The following is a 17,683-nucleotide window of genomic DNA, read 5'->3' as shown; positions in this document are numbered from 1 at the left end:
CGGGGATTTTGCCGCGCCGCGTAGGCTGACAGCCGCACGCTGGTCTTGAGCATCGGCGTCATCGCGCGCTCCACCATACGCGGATCAAACTTGCGCAGCACCAGGTCTGGCGTGTGCACCGGCCGCAACGTCAGGAACTCCACGTCGGGCTTGAACAGCGTGCGGACATCCGGCTTGCGCGTCCGCCGCGACTCCTCAGTAAACATCTTATGCAGCGACGCGTTTCGACTTGGCCGGCCGCAACCGCAGATCCGACGGCGGCCGGATCCCGCTGATCAGCGTGCGCGGCACCCTGCATCCCCGACTGCCAGCGAGCCAGGCGCCCGCAATCCGCTGATCGGCACGCTGACTGGCCCCAGCGGCAGGCAGGCTGAGCTGCCCGCCAGCCGCAATACCGGAACCTGCATGTCCGCGCGCGTCGACTCGAGCCGGTGCTGCTGCCGGTTTAGCGCCGCCAGCAAAGGAGTCGGCGCACGCAGCCCAGGACGCCGGGGATGGGATCCGCGACGCTGACTCCTGCCGGTGACACTAGCCCGCTACCGTCCGACGCGAACGGATCCAGCGACCGCACCGACGATGCGCGCGAGCCGAGCCCGCCCAGCGACTCGCCAATCGAGCTGCGGCTCGCCGGCAGCGAGAACCGCGGCGACCCAACGCTGCCTCTGCGACCACCGCGTACCCACTGGCAGCGACGAGCGTGGCGGCCGGATCAGGCTGCCGGTGCTGATCTTGCGTCCGCTCCCCAGCACTGCGTTCGCCTGCGAGATCAGCTCCTCCACCTCGCTGCGCCGCCGAGACACCGACCCTGCCGCTGCCCGCCCCGCCGCCCGCCGGCTCACCATGATGCTGTCGCGCGGCGTCGCCCGGTTGCCGAGCCGTGGGATCTGTGGCTCAGTGAACTCGCCAAGCGGGCGGTGGAACATGGCCCGCATGTTCATAGGTCGACGCCGTTGCACGCAGCTTGTTTACTGTTGGCCGGTCGGCGTCCGCGGTTGGTACCACCTGGGTCTTCTCCACGCCAATGCCCGCATGTGCAACCTCGCTCTCCGCCAAGGCACTGTCGGGAGAGGCTGATGGCGTCGGTACCTGCTGTGCCACCAGCGACTGGATGTGCAGCCGCGGCAGGTACGTCTCCACCATCTTGTCCACATCCATACCGCGCACAGAGCGATCAGATGCCTGTCGCCGCGTGCTCACCACAAACGAGTGCGTAGGTATCTGCAGCGACATTCCACGGAACGCAGACTGCCGGGCGCTCGGCCGCTTCATCCGTGTCGGCGCGCTGCTGACCTTTGGCCTCTTTGACCGCATCATTGCAAGCACCATAGGGTGCCGCCGCAATGCGAACTGCAGGTCTGGATCATTCACATCCGCGTCCACAAGCCCTGGCCGCCCCTGCGAGCTGACCAGCTCCTTGACCTCAACCGCTCCGGACTGCCCGCCCAGAGGCTGCCTGCCGAGCAGCGTAAATACCTTGATCTGGAAGCTGCGCATACTGCACGGAACAGCATCGGCAGTAGCTGCCGTGGCGTCTGCCATGTCCACATCCAACGTTCCTGCTACTTCTGCCACTGCTGCTGCTTTCTGCGATCTCTGACGAAACCGCCTCGGGTGCACTCCAGCAAGCCACCGAGTGTCTGCATTGGTGTGCCCAGCCCGCTGTCAAATCCAATGTCGTCAAAGTGCGGCGAGCATGGCGGCTGCTGGTTGCCAATCCAGTCGTCTGAAGCCATATCGCTGTCTGTGTCGCTGCCGCCTGCCTGGCTTGTCATCTCCCGCTTAAACTGTATTGCGGGCAGGGAGGCTCGGTTCCGCCGGTTGTGTGCGGATCCTAAACCGGGTGGGTAAATACCGATTATCAGTATCCAAGTGCTTGGCCAACTTTTCAACAACAAAAAACTGGTCGCTGCTATAGTCGGTGTTCTGACAATAGCACCAAGGCACAATTGTGCTGCGATACCCGGAACAAGACAAGCCAATTCTGACTTAATACCGCCTGGAATACCCAAATGTTGGCTGTGCAAAATGCGCGAACTGCAACAAAAGAAGCTTTATCAACATTGTCACTGCAGCCAGCTGTTATTGCCCAAACAAACGGAGACAATACACATTGCGACCAATACGCCGTCAATAGCATCCTTCTCGTTTCCAGCATGGCCACACGTCAGAAAACTTCGGCGACATGTTCGCTGCAGCAAGAAAAGAAAAAATTCCAACATCCACTGTGGACAATCCCTCCCCACACCTGCAATTTTACACCCGTGCCCCCAGCTTATACAGCGAGCTCATTCGGAAACAAGAAGCCGCAACAGAAAACACTGCGGGGGGAAGGGAGAAGAAAAAGCGCACTTACCAAATGGCTCCATGTTGCCCGCCGACGAGCCCCACGTCGAGGAAAACATGCTGGTGCGCCTCTCGCGCGCCGACAAGCTGTACCGGCGCCTAATGCGGTCGCCTTCCTCAATATCCTCCCTCGAGATGTGCTCAAAGAACGGCGACTCTGGCGGCATCTCAGCCTCCAGCATCCCGCTGTCGCGCTTCAGCGGCCTGGCCTCGCACCTCACCGACGCATCGTCCGTATTGCGTCTCGACGGGCCCGGCGTCTCAAACACAGGCACGTCGAACTCGCCTTCAAACAACTCTGCGGGCGGCGTAACTAGTGAGAGATCCTCGTCCATGTCCATAACGCTGGGCGACGAGGGCGGCGAAAGCTGCTGCGACTGTATCAGCGATTGCGTGCTAGCTTTGAGCTCCAGTTTGTGTTCTACCTGCTTGTCCAAATTATCGAGTGCCTGAAATGAGCTGGCCAGCCGCTCGGTCGCGCGGAGCTGGTGCTGATTGCCGTGGTGGGTGATCGCTGTGCTTATGGGCGGCTCTGGCAGCTTGTTCAAAAGCGCCTGCAGCATGTTGCCCTCTAGCCCGAAGCCGCTGGAAAGCGGGCTTGATTCGGCTAGGTCAAGGCTGGAGAAGTCCAAAAGGTCCATGTCTGGCATTGACAGCCGCATGCTGGACCGCAAAAGCCCGCTCATCTGTGCGTCCTCTGTATCCCAGCCCCCCGGCTCGCTGCCGTCCATGTGCAGACCGCCATGGCGACTTGCCCGCGTCTCGGCAAATGCCGATGCCCGATACGCCTGCATCAATTCTTTGCGATTCTGTCTGCTGCCATCTTCCATATCTGTCGATGTTTCATGCAGCATGGTCGGCATAGCAGGGTGTTAATATGAGATAATATCGGCGCGAGAAATAAGGATATAAAAACGGAAAGCGGGGGATGGAGAGGAAAGGGGAATAGGAATAACGCCGGTTGTTGGTGAATAGGAAGGAGGAGGAAGAGAGGACAAGAACGGGAAAAGGGCGCAAAAGAGTTTGGGAAGCACAAGAACAATTTGGTGTTCGAGGCAAGTAGGAACACAATTTAAAGATCCGCAATACAGGCCAGCTGCGAGGGGGAATACACAAAAAAGCACCTGAGGAAGTCCCTCTGTGAAAGCCCCCCACTGGAGAGTTGCACTGCCAGACACACCCTGGCTGCCCTTCTGAGACTCGCACACGGCCCATCCTCTCCGGAGTTGCACATCTGGCGAAATTATGTTCACATTGGGATAGTTTTGTACCTGGACTCACAGTCAAGGGATGATCGCCTTTTACTGGCGGAGGTGTGCGACGAACCAGTCGCCAGTGCCTGTGATCATATAGCCCCCAATTGTGTGCGGGCGCTGGGTGTCAAGGTGCTTTTTGTGCACTATGGAGCACCGTTCGGGGGCAAAAGGTGCTGCCAGCAGGAAATGGGCATGTCGCAAACCTCGTTTTCTTCCTCTTTTGGAAACACATTCTCTGAACATGCTCCAGATACCTGCCCCAAGCCGAAAATCCTGCAGGCACCTCGGCTAGCGGATATCTGTGCTCTGCTCCTCAGGAGCCGGCATATTCCCTGTTGGCTCCGGCACTTTTTCACATTGCCACGCACGGTCGGAGTATCGGGTCATGGAGGGCAATGGCTCTGCCACGGGCTGGTTTTTTCTTTTGCCACCCGCGAAGAAGGGCCAGCATGTTTACATTTTTTTTATCAATACTGCCAGCATTCTGCTCCCTCCTCTCAAATATTTTCGTTTTGCTACTTGCATATGCTCTTACCGCGAGTCTGCCAATGTTTTCGTTTTTAACAGTACAGCAGTGCATCGGATCAGCGCATCTCTATGGCGTCACCAATATAAATACTCCCTTTTCTACTAGCAAAAGGGGAGGGACTCAGCACGCGTCGCCGTACTGGTGGTATCGGCGTTTGCTATATGCTGGCTGCTCGGTCCCGCTCTCTCTTCAACCGGCACAATAACTGGCAAGAGATCTACATCCTGTATAGTACGCCAAGTATAGCACCCGTCCTTTTCTTCAGACGAAACCGATCCCACCTGCAATGCCTTTTTCCTTATTCCCGGTTGAGTGATTTCGCTGTTCTCCCTCTGCCTGTGCTGGCAATCAGTGCATAAATTTACGGATGTGAGCCGCCAAAAAGGAAAAGCAAAATATAAACAACGCCAGTGAGCATGCCAGGAGCCTCTCTGGTACCAACATTCAGCCGCTCATCCAGCCCATGTGGGCATGGCCCACCAAGTATATGGCGCAATCCCTACGGCTTTTCTTGAAGTATCAGCGCTGACTGTATACTGCGTTTCTTGATCGCGTTCTGCGGACCGTCGAGCAGACTGGTCGCTCGGACAAACAAGCACAGCCGGATCACTTTGCGCAGATCCTTCGGCCACTGCTAATCTCCACGACCTTCGACGGTCCAGATTTGCGACCAAAATTGCCGCCCGGTGTTCTCAATTGCTCTTTAGCAATCCATGGCCAGAATGGCTGGTGCTTCGTTGCTTCACAGTGATGGTTTTGATCGGATGGAGCTTTGGGATCATATCGCTTTCTGACGACTGTGGGGTGGAGGAAATGCTTATTTCGTTCACGCTGGTGCTAGCAACCTGTTGGATCGCTGGTGCTAGCAACCTGTTGGATCGCTGGTGCAAATGCTGGAACTTTGGCTGCCGCCTGCCAGCCATTCCTAGACATGGCATCCCTTAGGCAGCGCTGATATACCCTCCAATGTTACATAATCTAATTATCTGCAGATAATACGAGTTCGCTGGCATGGGGCAGTCTGGGCTATATATTCAAGCTCCGTAATTATTGTTGATACCAAATCAAGTAGCGATCTAGGGGCATATCTATATGCACAGCCATCGATAAGGCTGTCAAAACGTGCACCCTGTGGTGTTCAAAAACATTCAACCCACAAACCTCAGCCACTGTTCCTATTTTCCACTCCCTTGCATGTTTTTATCCTTATTCAATGGCTACCATCAGCGGCCTCCCCAGCCTTATTCTAAAAAGTACTATATCCTACCTGTGGTATCTTGAAGCTCAACTACAAAAACAAAACCAGCTTGTATCCATGTTTCCCTCTTGTCTGGATCTGTCAAAGGTGGAGGTGTATGCTGCTCCTAACTCTATTCGACAGCATTTACATACGTCAACAGTTGTGACTGGGATGGGTTCCTCGATACGACTATACCTACAGATATCACAGTCCGATTCAAACATAAACCCTATAGTGGATAACAGAGAATCAGTATACACACAAAAGCTATTTATGATGTCGGTTAAAACCATTCCCTAACTTCGAAATCCCTGGTGGTTTCCTGGACGCTTGTCATTTTGACACATCATTATGGCCATCAATATGCTGCTTTGAGATATAAGTTTAGCCAATCCCCTATTGTTTAGCATCCAACTTGAAGCTAACCCTGAGAAATGCAGCGGTATATCTATGTATCTATATTGACATCTGCCATTGCCTAACGAAATATTGCATGTATCTATCATGAAACGACTTGGTATTTCCACCATCACACCTAATTAATCTACGATTTGTCCAACTTACATCGACGTAAAGAGTAGCCCCATTTTATATATTCACAAATCATTCTCCAGATATCTAGCATATTTAAAAATTCGCTCGAGTACCGCAAAATCAAAAGTGCCATATATCCACACGCCCTCTCTTTGCTCATTATCTTTATGCAGAATTCCTCCAAAGCTTCCATGGTGGTTTCTTTATTCAAATAAAAGAAACTCACTGGATTTCTGTGAGCTTGAAGAGGCTATCATTGCTCCATATTCCTATCTTTTTGCCAGCACCATATGCCCGATTTACAAACGCTCAGCTAAGTTCTCTCTACTTCAGACGCATCTTGGAATTGTTTCAGAACTTGAACATATGGTTGCTATGTAACTGGAATATTAAGTTTCATATCCCCGATTCAACTGTGCAAGGCATAGGGGAGTCTGAGGAACTAGCTTAAACTATTTTCAATGTTCCCTGTCCAACAGCCCATTTCGAGCTTTTGGTCAATCACTAGTGGCCAATTTTTTTTCGGCTATTGCAAATGGATTTGGCTCAGGAAGCCAGGCATGCAAGCTTTCATATCACGTACCACACTCTACAGCTTAATACTACAGCTACCTGCTCTAAAAGCCCTGCCAGTGCAATTTGTTACTGAAGACCATACTATTCCGCAGGGTGGCAGGATACAGCATATTTCCACATACCGCCGAGGTAATATCATCTTGAGAAATAGCTCAGAGTCTCCTAAAATATTAGTGGGTACCTCCATTCTTCCGCTGGTTGTTAGTCTCGAAATCTTCTATGGACTTGTCACCAATATCTCTTCGCTAACCACGATCTGTGTTCCAGAATATTATCTTCAAGACGTAACTGGTGCTATCAAGCAAGGCGTCATGCTTGCATTCCCATACCTCAAGAGGCTGGATGCTACTTGTGTTCCTGATTAGTTCCATTAGGTGCGCGCTATGAAGGGTTCCCAGCTTTCCATTTGATATATTATCACTTCCATGCAAGCATAATTAAATACCGAATTCCATCCCAGTGGGCCTTGTAGGCCATGTCCAACAAGTCAACGCTAGCAGAATGGCGAGCCAATTGGGTATAAGCGATCTCGGCGCGATCTCGGAGATTCAACTTTTAGGCACATACTACTGCTTTCGATGGCTCGCTGTGGTTCATGTGGTCGAATTTCTCGCCAAGACACACCCGCAGGCTGTGGGAGGGTGTCAGCGGGGGATACGAGGCGAGAGCGCGCAAACGCTTGGCGCTTGAGGGGGAGGAGTCCGATAAACTGGCACCTATATTGCAGAGTGGGTGATTCTGGATTTTTTAGGGGCTTACAAATCGCAGCCTAGTTTTCTTGGCATTTTTAAAGCGGGAGACAGGCAGAGCCAGTGAGTATAAAGTCGGATCGCCCCCGTCACTCTAGTTTCTCTTCACATCCAAACCAAGCTTCATGGACTTTCATCTGCTGCTCTTACCACTCATCACAATAGTAACGTACTTTACTATGTCGTCCAGCACCCAAGTCGAGACATCGCCGCTGCCCTGGAGCCCAACCGTTGCCAAAGGCCCGCTCTCGTTCCTTGACGCCGTGGAGCAGGGCCAGCGAGCGCGAGAAGGGCAACCAGACAGAGACTACACTGCTTTCAAACATGGGCGACTCGCACAAATTGCCGTCTAACGCGCAGCTTATGGACGTGAGCATCGATGATGCCGGCAACTATGTGCACACACTAGCGATCAAGCAAGAGCAGGCGCAGCATAACCTGGTGATGACGCACGGGTACTTTACCGGCATCGGCTTACTATTACCGCAACTACCAGGGGCTAAGCAGCGCGGACGGCTGGAACGTGTATTCGATCGACTGGCTGGGCATGGGGCGGAGCTCACGGCCAAAGTTTGGCGTGTCGCATACGCTGCCTGAGGAGCAGCGGGTGGGCGACACAGAAAAATTCTTTGTCGAGTCCTTGGAGACGTGGCGGCAGAAGATGGGGATCGAGAAGATGCTCTTGCTGGGACACAGCTTCGGCGGCTACATGTCGGCGCTGTACGCGATGAAGTACCCGGAGCACGTGGAAAGGCTGGTGCTTGTCTCGCCGATTGGCCTGCCGGAGCCGCCCGCGGACTTGGCCGAGCGCCTGAAGAACGGGACGGTTCGGCAGCCCAAGAAGCCCGAGGACGACGATAAGGCAGTGGATGCCAAGCCCAGCTTCAAGCGCAACGTCATGTTTGGCATGGCCATGTCGCTCTGGGAGCGCAACTACACGCCGCAGTGGCTGGTGCGCATGGCGGGCCCGTATGGTCCGCAGACTGATAAACTTTTACGTGTCGAAATTCGGCTTCTTGTCTGACAAGGAGCGCGCCGATCTTGCGGCGTACGCATACCAGATCTCGGTCCTGCCCGGCAGCTCCGAGTACGCGCTGGGCAATATTCTGAGGCCCGGGGCGTTTGCGCGGCGGCCGCTGGTGAGCCGGATGCAGGGCCTGAAGGTGCCGACGACGTTCATGTACGGGCAGAATGACTGGGTGGAGGCGTCGGGCGGCGAAGGAGGCAATGGACAAAGATCCCAGCGAAGACGCAGCTGTTCACAGTCAGGAATTGCGGACACAATATCCATTTGGAGAACCCGCAAGGGTTCAATGAGGTTGTCTTGCGTGAAATGGCCGAGCTGAGCTGGGGAGCCAAGTAGTTGCTAATCAGGTTACTTCTTCACATGATAATAAATGCGGTTTGAACACATAGCGCCTGAGCAAATCGCCAGATCTCAGCATCCCAAAGTCCACCCCGCGCATCTTCTGAGTTTTTGGGGAACACGCCCAAGGCACTGAGGCGCGGGATTGCAATGGGTGTTTGGCCGGAAAAAATATTGCTAATATAGGCAGAGCCTCGACCCTTGCCCAAATGGCTCCATCATGCAGCTGGCAAGAGGCCCTTCTTCTCTCTCCTCAGCTCTTTTTCGCACTTTTTTTCTTTCTTTGCTCACTGCGAGTAGCCTGTTTTTCTTTAAACACTACTGCACGTATACTGGCATATATCGAGGCGGAGGTAGTATCACTCCCTGATTCTTTTTCTTTTTTTTTTTTTTTCAAGTTCCAAGCGACTCATCTGCTGGAGTAATTTGGTGGGCTGTGGAGAGTTCTTGACAAGAAAACCATGGCTCTGCTAACCAAGCAAACGCGGCATTTTGTCGCCGACACGTACCTGTCGTTTATCTTCTGGACGGTCCTGACGTCTCTGGGCCTCTGCATCTGGTACTTCCCTCTGTGGCACATGGGTATCTCGGGGTACGAGGTGCTACTGCTGTCGGACATTGCTCCGGTTCTTCTCGGCATCGGGCCTCTGCGGCGTCTCCTGCGTCACCACCGCGGGATCACGGCGCTGATGGGACTGGTTGGAGTGTTTGCGTACGCGGTGCAGGATCCGCTGCAGCGCCTGGTGCTGGTGGCGGTGGGTTCGGCGGGCGTGATGCTGTCTCTGGCGAGCGTTCTGTACGAGGACCGGGTTCCGGCGACGGGCCGGTTGGACCGCGACATTCAGGCATGGGAGGCTGGTCTTCTTCCTGAGTTTGGCGGTGCGGATGTTTTTCCAGACCAACAACCCGGTGTGGGCGACCATGAATGAGGAGAACGGCGGGATGGAACAAGACAGGTATTTTCCTGGGTGTGGTTGCGCTGCTGGATGTGGTGACGCGGCGGTCGGACGCGCAGGCGGAGGTGCGCGACGCCAAGAAGAAGGACCTGGCGATGCCGGCGGTGAAGCGGCAGGAGGCGGCGTGGGTGCCGGCGGCGTTCGGGTTTGGCGCGCTGCTGTTTGCACTGCACTCGATGTACTCTGACAGCGCGATCATCGGGCGGTGGACGTGGGACGGGTATCCGCACTCGGGCCCGCAGCCGGTGCCATGGGGTGGACTTGTGCTGATGGCGCTGGCGGGCGGGTTCTCGGTGGGACACCGGATCGAGCTGACCACGGGCATGCTGTGGTGGGGCGTGGGCAGCATCTGCGCGGGACTGGTGACGTTTGTTTCGGGCTGGTCTGGCTTTGTGCCGGGACTGGTGCTGGCGTTCTACCTGGGCAGCATTACGCGCAGCATTCTGCGTGTGCTGGCGCGGTGCCCGCCGGGCCGCACGTTCTTTGTGGGCATTCTGTGGTACAACATCCTGGTGCTGGGCCACGTGTGGGTGGTTGCGTACGAGTTTGTGCCGGGCGGCCCGCTGCTGCGCGAGCGCACATGGGTGGTGATGCTGGCGACGATGCTGTCGCTGTACGGCGGTGTGCGGTCGGCGCGTGCAGCGCTGGTGTCGCGGTCCGGCGATGTTCGTCACGAGGTGGCGGGTGTGCAGGCGGCCAGCGTTGCGCGGACGGACCGTCACCGCGCGCGCTCGGTGTTCTGGGCGTGTGTGGTGGCGGGCTGGGCGGCCATGTTCATGCGGTTCCCGGCAGCGACCAAGACACCGACGCCGCATCGTCCGGAGCAGCGGCTGATCACGTCGGCGATCTGGACGATCCACTTTGACCTGGATAACGACATGTGGCTGGCAGGAGAACCGGATCATCGATGCAGTGCGTGATCTGGAGGTGGACGTGATGGGATTCCTGGAGTCGGACACGGAGCGCATCATCATGGGCGGGCGCGACTGGACGCAGCGCGTGGGCGAGGAGCTCAACTACTACGTGGACTACGGACCATCGCCGCGCAAGCACACGTGGGGATGCGCAATGATCTCCAAGTTCCCGATCAAGAACTCGACGCACCACCTGCTGCCGTCGCCGCACGGCGAGCTGGCGTGCGCCATCCACGCGACGCTCGATGTGCACGGACGCGACATCGACGTCATCATCTCGCACAACGGGCAGGAGGAGAACCCGCTGGACCGTCGGCTGCAGACAACCGAGCTGGCGCGTATCATGCGCGAGTCGCAGAACCCGTTCATTTTCACTGGCTACGTGGTCACCAAGCCGCATGCGGAGAACTACAAGATCCTGTTTGACGGCGGCCGCATGCACGATATCGACCCGACCGACCACGACCGCTGGTGCCAGTACATTGGCTACCGCGGGGTCAAGCGCGTCGGCTATGCGCGCATTTCGCGCGGCACCATCACCGACACTGAGATCCAGGCCGGCAAGTTTGTCGTGCCCGGCGCCTGGCGAGGACATCTCCGGGTGGCAGCCGAGCTACGCACGCGTCGAGGAGAGCCACTACCCGGCCGAGTACCACTTCCCGAAGAAGTTCCACGGCAAGGGTGTGCGCGGACACTTCTACCACGTGTTCAATGCTCCTCGCTACTTTGACTAAGAAATAAAATTTGCTCGTTTATTTTTGAAAAAGATTGCGTCTATTAATCAGCAAACTCACGGGGCGTGCCAAAGCTCTGCATATTGGCCACGCTCTGCAGCGATCCGACCACAATGTTGGATCGGCGGCGCATGGCAAGATGCTGCTGGTGCGGGGACATGGCCGTGGCCGTCTGCACCACGTTGGCAGTCAGACCCACGATGGGCCGTGCCACGGGCGTCGGCGTGCGCTGCATGTCGGTGGCCGGCAGCTCGTCGTGCGAGTCGATTGACGACCGCGCGGTCAGCTCCTGGCAGGACAGGCTGCTGGTGCTGCGGCAGAGGCGGTCGAGGCTCAGTGCGTCGAGGCTGCCGGTCTGCTGTGGGGCGACGCCCAGGCCGACCAGAGTCGAGGTCGAGGCAATGGACGAAATCGAGTGTTTCTTTTGGTCGTGGCAGGTGCCATGCGGCTCCACAGCAGTGGCGGTGCGCGACCGGCTGGGCTCGGGCAGCGGCTGCAGCCCGATCAATACAAAGCCGTCCTGCGGCTCCTCGCTCTCGCCGTCCCGGTACGCGCTGGGCTTGGGCGGCTTCAGAATCAGCGGCCACCGCGTCAGGCGCATCTTGGCGAACCGCGCGTGCTCGGCCGTGCTGTCTAGGTCGTCCCAGTCGATGTCGGATGAGGTGCCGCTGATCTGCACCTGCACGTTGAGCTCCACCATGCCGTTGGCTACCTCTATGCCTTCGCGGTGATGCACCTGCCGGTCGCCAAGCACCGGCCGCGCACCGCCGGTATGCATGGTGGCAGACCGGTGCGGGCGCATCGGCGGGGTGTTTGGCGCTGACGACACCGCGCGCTCGCCGGCCGACGACAGCCGGCGCCGCTGCCACTCGCGACGCAGGCGCGAGAAATGGTACACGTCCGGACGCGCATCCCACGCCAGCCGCAGCGCCTTGACCACCCGCGCCACATCCTCCGGGTGGATGCGCGAAAACACCGACTCGCCCAGCAGCGACGCCAATGCGACCGGCGGCGTTCCCTCCAGCGTCGGGTCGGGATCGGCGCCGCTCTCGCCGTCGGTACTGGATAGGGTCGCATGGCGCAGCGGATACGCCATCTCCACCAGGCCATGCCGCGACACCAGCATCGACATCCACGACAGCGGCGAGTCAATCGTACACGGCTCGGCGTCGCGTCTCAGCAGCGGTGGCAGCGACGGCGGCGGGCCTAGCGATCGGCTCGATTCGACAAACCGTGAAAAGTACTGCTCCAGGGGCACGGGCGGCGGCAGCAGACTCGGGATGCCGCAGCATGCAGCTTGGTGCAGCGTCGAGACCTCGGCCACATGCACGATTGCCAGCTGCGCTCCCTCGCCACGTGGTGTCTGGTGACTCCGCCGCCGGCGTCGCCTTTGCCCACGCCTGCCACTCGTCCTCCAGAACGCCCGGCAGCGCATGCGCACACAGGGCAAAAATGCAGCTGTGCTTGGTGCGCCGAACCGCTGCCAGCTCTACGTGGCCTAGCCCCTCGTTACCGATCAGCAGCGGGTCGTCCTCCGGTACTTGCGCGATGTTGCGTGGCCGCTGCGGCAGGCTGTCGTCATCCACGTCCCGCACAGCCATTTCCGTCGCCTGGTCGGCTTCAGGGCCGCGCACTAGCCATCCAAGCATGCTCCACAGCCCGGATGTGGTCGAGCGGAGCTTTCTGCTGTGGGCTGCAAACTGCAGCACCTCACCCACCGTTGCCCCGACCCGCGCCTCAGGGGCGATGCTGTGGAACTTCCGTCTCAATGCATCCGAAAAGTGCACTATCGATGCATCCCGCAGATCCTCCATTGACACCGCCGCCTGCCCGGTGCGCTGCGCCGAGCTGCATGTGCATTTTCCAGAGCTGTCTGTCTTCCGCGGCAATTCCACAACCATGTGTGCAAACGGCCGCAATGGGCACGCGGTGTGTGCGTGTGTGGAGTCTGACGAGAGCCACCAGGGCGTTGCTGGCTCCGTCACTGTGGTTGCTATGCTGTGGTGCTTTGACACTTTGTCGGCCGTGTGTGGCCCACTGGACACTGCTGCTGCTGCCGCTGCTGCCGCAGGGCTTGCGGCAAACGCTGGCAGAGACATTAATGCACGTTAAATGAATGTATTATTAGCGTAGAATATGTGAAAGGGGGATGCCAAGATGTACGCAATAGAGGAGGATGAGGGAAGGGGGTCTGGCGGGATAGAGGAGTGGAAATAAAACAAGGAGAAAAAGTGTCGTTAGAAGAGAAGAGCGCTTTTGCAAAAGAATCGCAGCAGCTTGCAATGTTGTGATTTTTTGCCAGTTTGGGGGTCTGCGCATCGTGATTGGGCACCCGAAGATTGTGCGCTTTTGTTCGCTTTGCACGCAGGCATTCATGCCCAAAAAAGAAGTAAAAATCTGTCAATTACGAACAAGGCATTGACAGGGGCGCTTTGCCGCCGCGTCCCTCCTCCTAGCAACCAGCAAATCCCTGTCTCCGCCGGGCGCCAAGGAAGAAATGTTCGTCCCCGTGCCCAAACGGGCGGCACCAGTCTCCGCCAAAAAGGACGGACGATCATCCCAGAGCTCCGCGATAAACAGGCACTGTGCGCATCTCCTGCTTATCGCAGAGTCGGTGCCTTATTCAGGCATCTGGCGGGGGAGCACTGTGGGCTGACGATTGCAAGTACCGCCATCGGTCCCTGCAGTTGGTGCCCATCCGGCCGAGCTCCATTGAGATCGCCTCCCATGCCGCGCCATGCGTGCCCACCAGCCGCGCCAGCATCCTGTCCTCCTCCTCAGTCCACGCGCCCTGGTAGTTGTGCGGGTGGTATTTCCTCCGAACGTGATGGTAAATGGCCTGGATCTGCCGTGTCGGCAGGGCCTCCGACAGCAGTGGCCACAGCTCCTTGCGCAGCTGCTTCCCGGTCTGGTCGCGGTGCTTGCGCTGGAACAGGTACTCGTACAGTGAGCTGTGCGAGATCCCGTGCTGCTCGGCGAACTCGCGGATCTGCGTCTCGATCACCGCATTCTCGGCGTCGGTGAACTTGCCCTTGGTGAACACCACGCCTTCGCTTTCCAGCGCCTGCAGGTGCTTTTGCGTGTGCCAACGCCGCCCCGCCACTGTGCCTGTGCGCGGTGCCCCGGGCCGCCGGCTGGCTGTGGGCGGGTCGGCGGGTGCGGGTTGGTAGCTGCCGGTGTTTTTGCTATGCCGGATCCGCTGCAGTGCCGCACGGCTGCTGCTGGGCTTGGCCAGAACCAGGTCCGACGCTGCCATTGTGGCCTGTGCCAGTGCCTGTGCAACAGTCTCGACGCGATCGCTGAGCAGTCCCGGGTACGTCCGCAGCAGCTCTACCAGCGACAAATCGTCCTCATTGCCGTCCAATGCACCGTCCGAATATTCCTCTCGCCGTGCAGTCATTGGTCATTTAACGTCTGGGGGGCAGGCTAGTACCTCGGTGGATTCAGGTTGTATCTACAAAAAAAAGTTGGAGAAAAGTGGGTGCGAGGACGAAAAGCAGGGAGACTAAAAAATTTTGCCAATAGTGAAAAATTGTTTTCCCGAAGGCAGGCTGAACACTGCACCCAGCACCACGCGCGTAACTATTTCCCTCCCTCCCTGCTGGCAGAGGAATTCCGGGTCTTTTCTGGTTCCCTCTAATTTTAATTCATTTTATAATTCTACTCCTCTAATCTTCAAACCGGGCCCTCTGTATATTATCATTATTATTTTCTTGTGCGACTCCTCTGCGTATTCTACCGGTCATGTCTCGTCCTGCTCGACGGCACGCTCGCAAAGCCAGCGCTACTACGGCCGAGGATATCCTGATGCCCTTTGAGCTGACTGCTGGCCTCACCCGCCTGTCGCCATCGCCGCCTGCTAGCACGCCGTCCTGATCAAACCCTAGCTTTTGGCAACACATCACCTTCTCCGCAGCAGCAGCAACAGCAGGTACCGAAGCTGGCGCCGCTTATAGAAGCCCCAGCCGACGAAGTGGAAACTCCAGCGCCAAATCCGACGAAATTGGAACTAGCCCCCTTGTTCTCCTTTGACGACCTTGCGACAGCAACAACTGCTGAAGAGTCAGCAGAGCCAGTGGCAGCAGAGCCACCAACAGTGCGCACGCATCCTGATAAGGGTATTCTGAAGGAGCCAAAGAAGGAGTCCGACTGGGTCGCGCTGGTCACTGTTCAACAGCGCAAAGTGGTTTGGCAATTCGCAAAAGTCGTCGTCTGAGCACCTGCGGTTTGCCCAGGGCGCCGGGATCCCCGCTGCCCACATCGACGACGAAGCCGCTATGGATGGTCGTGCAGACATGAGCATGCGCACAGCACCTAGCATGGACTTTGAGCGCTCAACCTCGGTGGTACCACCGCTGAGCCAGGAGCGGATAACATCGACCGAGTTCTGGACAAACTTTGCCCTGGAGCTCGACCCGTCGAAGCTACGGCGAATCCGCTTCTCAATGCCCCTGATTGTCACTGAATTCGACCCCGAGACTGCCCGCGTATGCGACCGAAACGAGGACTCGGCGCGCACAGTGGTTGAAACCACCGACGGCATTCTGAAGAACGGCCACCGCGAGGGCCGCGAGATCGCAAAGGACGCGACACTGATTGTGGCCTCGCCTGCCGATGACGACGACGACGGCTGCGAGACGCGCAATAGTGCCGACAGCGAACAGAGTTTGGCTAGGGCTCGGACCAGCTCTGACGCCAGGCGGGATTCCATCGTCCAGTGGCAGCGAGCGGAACCTCGTGTGATTCGCTGATTGATAAGCAACGCGGCCGCAGGCCCATCCAGTGGGATGTCAGCGCCCTTACCCGCCGCCAGTACCGCGTCCAGGAGGTCTGGGAGCTGTACGAGCGCACGTGCAAGTCGCTGGATGTCGACCCATTGCCCCCATTCGCCGACATTCTGCAGACGCATATGCGCAAGGAACAGACCCTCGGCAGTCTGGACCTGTCGGGCTGCCAGCTGGACGGCGTGCACATGAAGTGCTTTGCAGATATCCTTGACCTGAACTTTGGTTTGGTCAAGCTGGAGCTCAGCCACTGCAGCATCGATGACGACGCAGCGCGGCTGCTCGTCTACAGCCTGCTGTGCAACGACAGCGTGCGGTACCTGGGCCTGTCCAACAACTCGCGGCTGCGCAGCGACGGCATCCGCTACATCTCGATTCTGATTCGCCACAGCAAGCAGCTGCAGGTGCTGGACATCTCGGGCATTGCCATCCGCAAGAAGAGCGCCGGCTATCTGGCGGCCGCACTAGCAGGGCTCGGCAGCAACTGGACAGTTGGACGCGGATCCATGCGCAAAAAGACATCCATGTGCGAGCAGATCAGCCTGAAGGCGCTGCGGATGAACAGCTGCGGGATCAAGCCGGCGGCGCTGGCAATTCTGGCCTCGGGCGTGCGCTTGTCGCCGCTGCAGCACCTGTCGCTGCGGCTCAACTCGCTGACGTCGAGTGCTGGCCCGATCCTGCGCGAAATGCTCTACGGCGACCCGCCCCAGCTGGCTGCAGCGGCGAGCACGCAGAACCCGGTAGCACGCGTAGCCATGACGCCCAAGCGGCCCATCAGCATCTCCCTGCACGGCCTGTCGGATGCCCAGCACTACCACGACCCGAGCTCCTCGCCGTACATAATCGGCGTGGCCGACACCCCGCGGACTGTCGCAGCTGCGATCGCTGGATCTGTCGCAGAACGAGCTGGGTCGCGGCATGATGGATCTGGCCGAGGGCCTGCTGTGGAACACGAATCTGAAGAGCCTGGTGTTGCGGCAGAACAAGCTGCAGCCAAGCATCCTGAGCTCGTTCATCGAGTGCCTGGGCGTCAACACAGGGCTGGCCTACCTCGACCTCAGCCGCAACCCGGTCTGCGGGCCCAGCACGCTGGGCATCGAGGCCCTGTCACAGGTCATGGCACGCAACCGCTCGCTGCGTGGGCTGTTCATGTCAACCACAGGCATGACCTCTGAGGGCGCCATCACGCTGGCCGAGTGCCTGCCAGACCTGCATGCGCTCGAGCGCCTGGACGTCTCAGACAACCCGGGCATCGAGCTGGCCGGGCTCATGGCTCTGTCGGCCTCGATAAAACTCAACCGGATCGCTCATCTGCTTCGAGATCACAGTCAACACCGGCGACGAGGTGTGCGCAGCCATGGAAGCAGGCCATTGCGCAGACCTGCATTGCCAATATGCAGCGCGTCGATGCGACCGTGCAGCAGCAGCACCAGAGCAACGGCAGCGATTTCGGCCTGGGCCTGGTGTCCACGCACGTCTGGCCGCACGCCGACAAGGCGCCGGCGTCAGATATGCCTGGCGTTGTGATCTCAAGATTCAGCAGCGAGGGCTCCGAGGACGGTCTGACCAGCCTAGTCACGGATCTGTCAGCGGTGAAGCGCCCGGCGGCGCCCGACATTGGCGGAATGCTGGACGAGGCGTTTGATGGGCCTGCAGGCCGACGAGGAGACTGGCGAGGAGCAGGCAGCCATGGAGGAGGATA

The 17,683-nt window shown here is 58.0% G+C and overlaps 8 protein-coding genes across 8 annotated transcripts; 5 read left to right on the top strand and 3 right to left on the bottom strand.

The window, feature by feature from the left end:
• The first annotated feature begins 350 nt into the window (after nt 1-350).
• DL89DRAFT_300180 (uncharacterized protein) lies at nt 351-1,539 on the top strand. Its single transcript, XM_040890818.1, has one exon. The coding sequence runs from the start codon at nt 495-497 to the stop codon at nt 1,212-1,214; it is 720 nt and encodes a 239-aa protein (XP_040747448.1). The 5' UTR covers nt 351-494; the 3' UTR covers nt 1,215-1,539.
• A 746-nt stretch (nt 1,540-2,285) lies between these two features.
• On the bottom strand, nt 2,286-3,206 carry DL89DRAFT_254104 (uncharacterized protein; the record flags this gene model as incomplete). Its single annotated transcript, XM_040885248.1, has 1 exon — nt 2,286-3,206. One exon carries the CDS (start codon nt 3,204-3,206, stop codon nt 2,286-2,288), a length of 921 nt encoding a protein of 306 aa, XP_040747447.1.
• Nucleotides 3,207-6,229: 3,023 nt separating this feature from the next.
• Nucleotides 6,230-7,147, top strand: DL89DRAFT_12102 (uncharacterized protein). The gene is made up of 2 exons (XM_040883204.1): nt 6,230-6,852; nt 6,951-7,147. Exon 1 carries the CDS (start codon nt 6,364-6,366, stop codon nt 6,841-6,843), a length of 480 nt encoding a protein of 159 aa, XP_040747446.1. The 5' UTR covers nt 6,230-6,363; the 3' UTR covers nt 6,844-6,852; nt 6,951-7,147.
• Nucleotides 7,148-7,406: 259 nt separating this feature from the next.
• On the top strand, nt 7,407-8,700 carry DL89DRAFT_289840 (alpha/beta-hydrolase; the record flags this gene model as incomplete). The annotated part of the gene is made up of 6 exons (XM_040890010.1): nt 7,407-7,477; nt 7,506-7,682; nt 7,732-8,227; nt 8,256-8,426; nt 8,465-8,586; nt 8,652-8,700. The coding sequence occupies 6 exons, from the start codon at nt 7,407-7,409 to the stop codon at nt 8,698-8,700; spliced, it is 1,086 nt and encodes a 361-aa protein (XP_040747445.1).
• Nucleotides 8,701-8,826: 126 nt separating this feature from the next.
• DL89DRAFT_264162 (uncharacterized protein) lies at nt 8,827-11,254 on the top strand. The gene is given in 5 exon segments (XM_040886130.1): nt 8,827-9,472; nt 9,550-10,170; nt 10,192-10,365; nt 10,463-11,034; nt 11,054-11,254. 5 exon segments carry the CDS (start codon nt 9,055-9,057, stop codon nt 11,195-11,197), a joined length of 1,929 nt encoding a protein of 642 aa, XP_040747444.1. The 5' UTR covers nt 8,827-9,054; the 3' UTR covers nt 11,198-11,254.
• On the bottom strand, nt 11,241-13,296 carry DL89DRAFT_289838 (uncharacterized protein; the record flags this gene model as incomplete). The annotated part of the gene is made up of 2 exons (XM_040890009.1): nt 11,241-12,567; nt 12,605-13,296. The coding sequence occupies 2 exons, from the start codon at nt 13,294-13,296 to the stop codon at nt 11,241-11,243; spliced, it is 2,019 nt and encodes a 672-aa protein (XP_040747443.1).
• A 400-nt stretch (nt 13,297-13,696) lies between these two features.
• Nucleotides 13,697-14,740, bottom strand: DL89DRAFT_12084 (uncharacterized protein). Its single transcript, XM_040883203.1, has one exon. It carries the CDS (start codon nt 14,595-14,597, stop codon nt 13,821-13,823), a length of 777 nt encoding a protein of 258 aa, XP_040747442.1. The 5' UTR covers nt 14,598-14,740; the 3' UTR covers nt 13,697-13,820.
• A 734-nt stretch (nt 14,741-15,474) lies between these two features.
• DL89DRAFT_254098 (RNI-like protein) lies at nt 15,475-17,156 on the top strand (the record flags this gene model as incomplete). The annotated part of the gene is made up of 2 exons (XM_040885247.1): nt 15,475-15,914; nt 15,971-17,156. The coding sequence occupies 2 exons, from the start codon at nt 15,475-15,477 to the stop codon at nt 17,154-17,156; spliced, it is 1,626 nt and encodes a 541-aa protein (XP_040747441.1).
• Between the last annotated feature and the right edge of the window lie 527 nt (nt 17,157-17,683).

Source organism: Linderina pennispora, assembly GCF_002104995.1.
Source record: "Linderina pennispora strain ATCC 12442 chromosome Unknown DL89scaffold_1, whole genome shotgun sequence".
In the NCBI taxonomy this organism is placed as follows: Eukaryota; Fungi; Kickxellomycota; class Kickxellomycetes; order Kickxellales; family Kickxellaceae; genus Linderina; species Linderina pennispora.
Note: the sequence above shows the minus strand (reverse complement) of the source record. Positions and strands in the feature narration are given on the sequence as shown.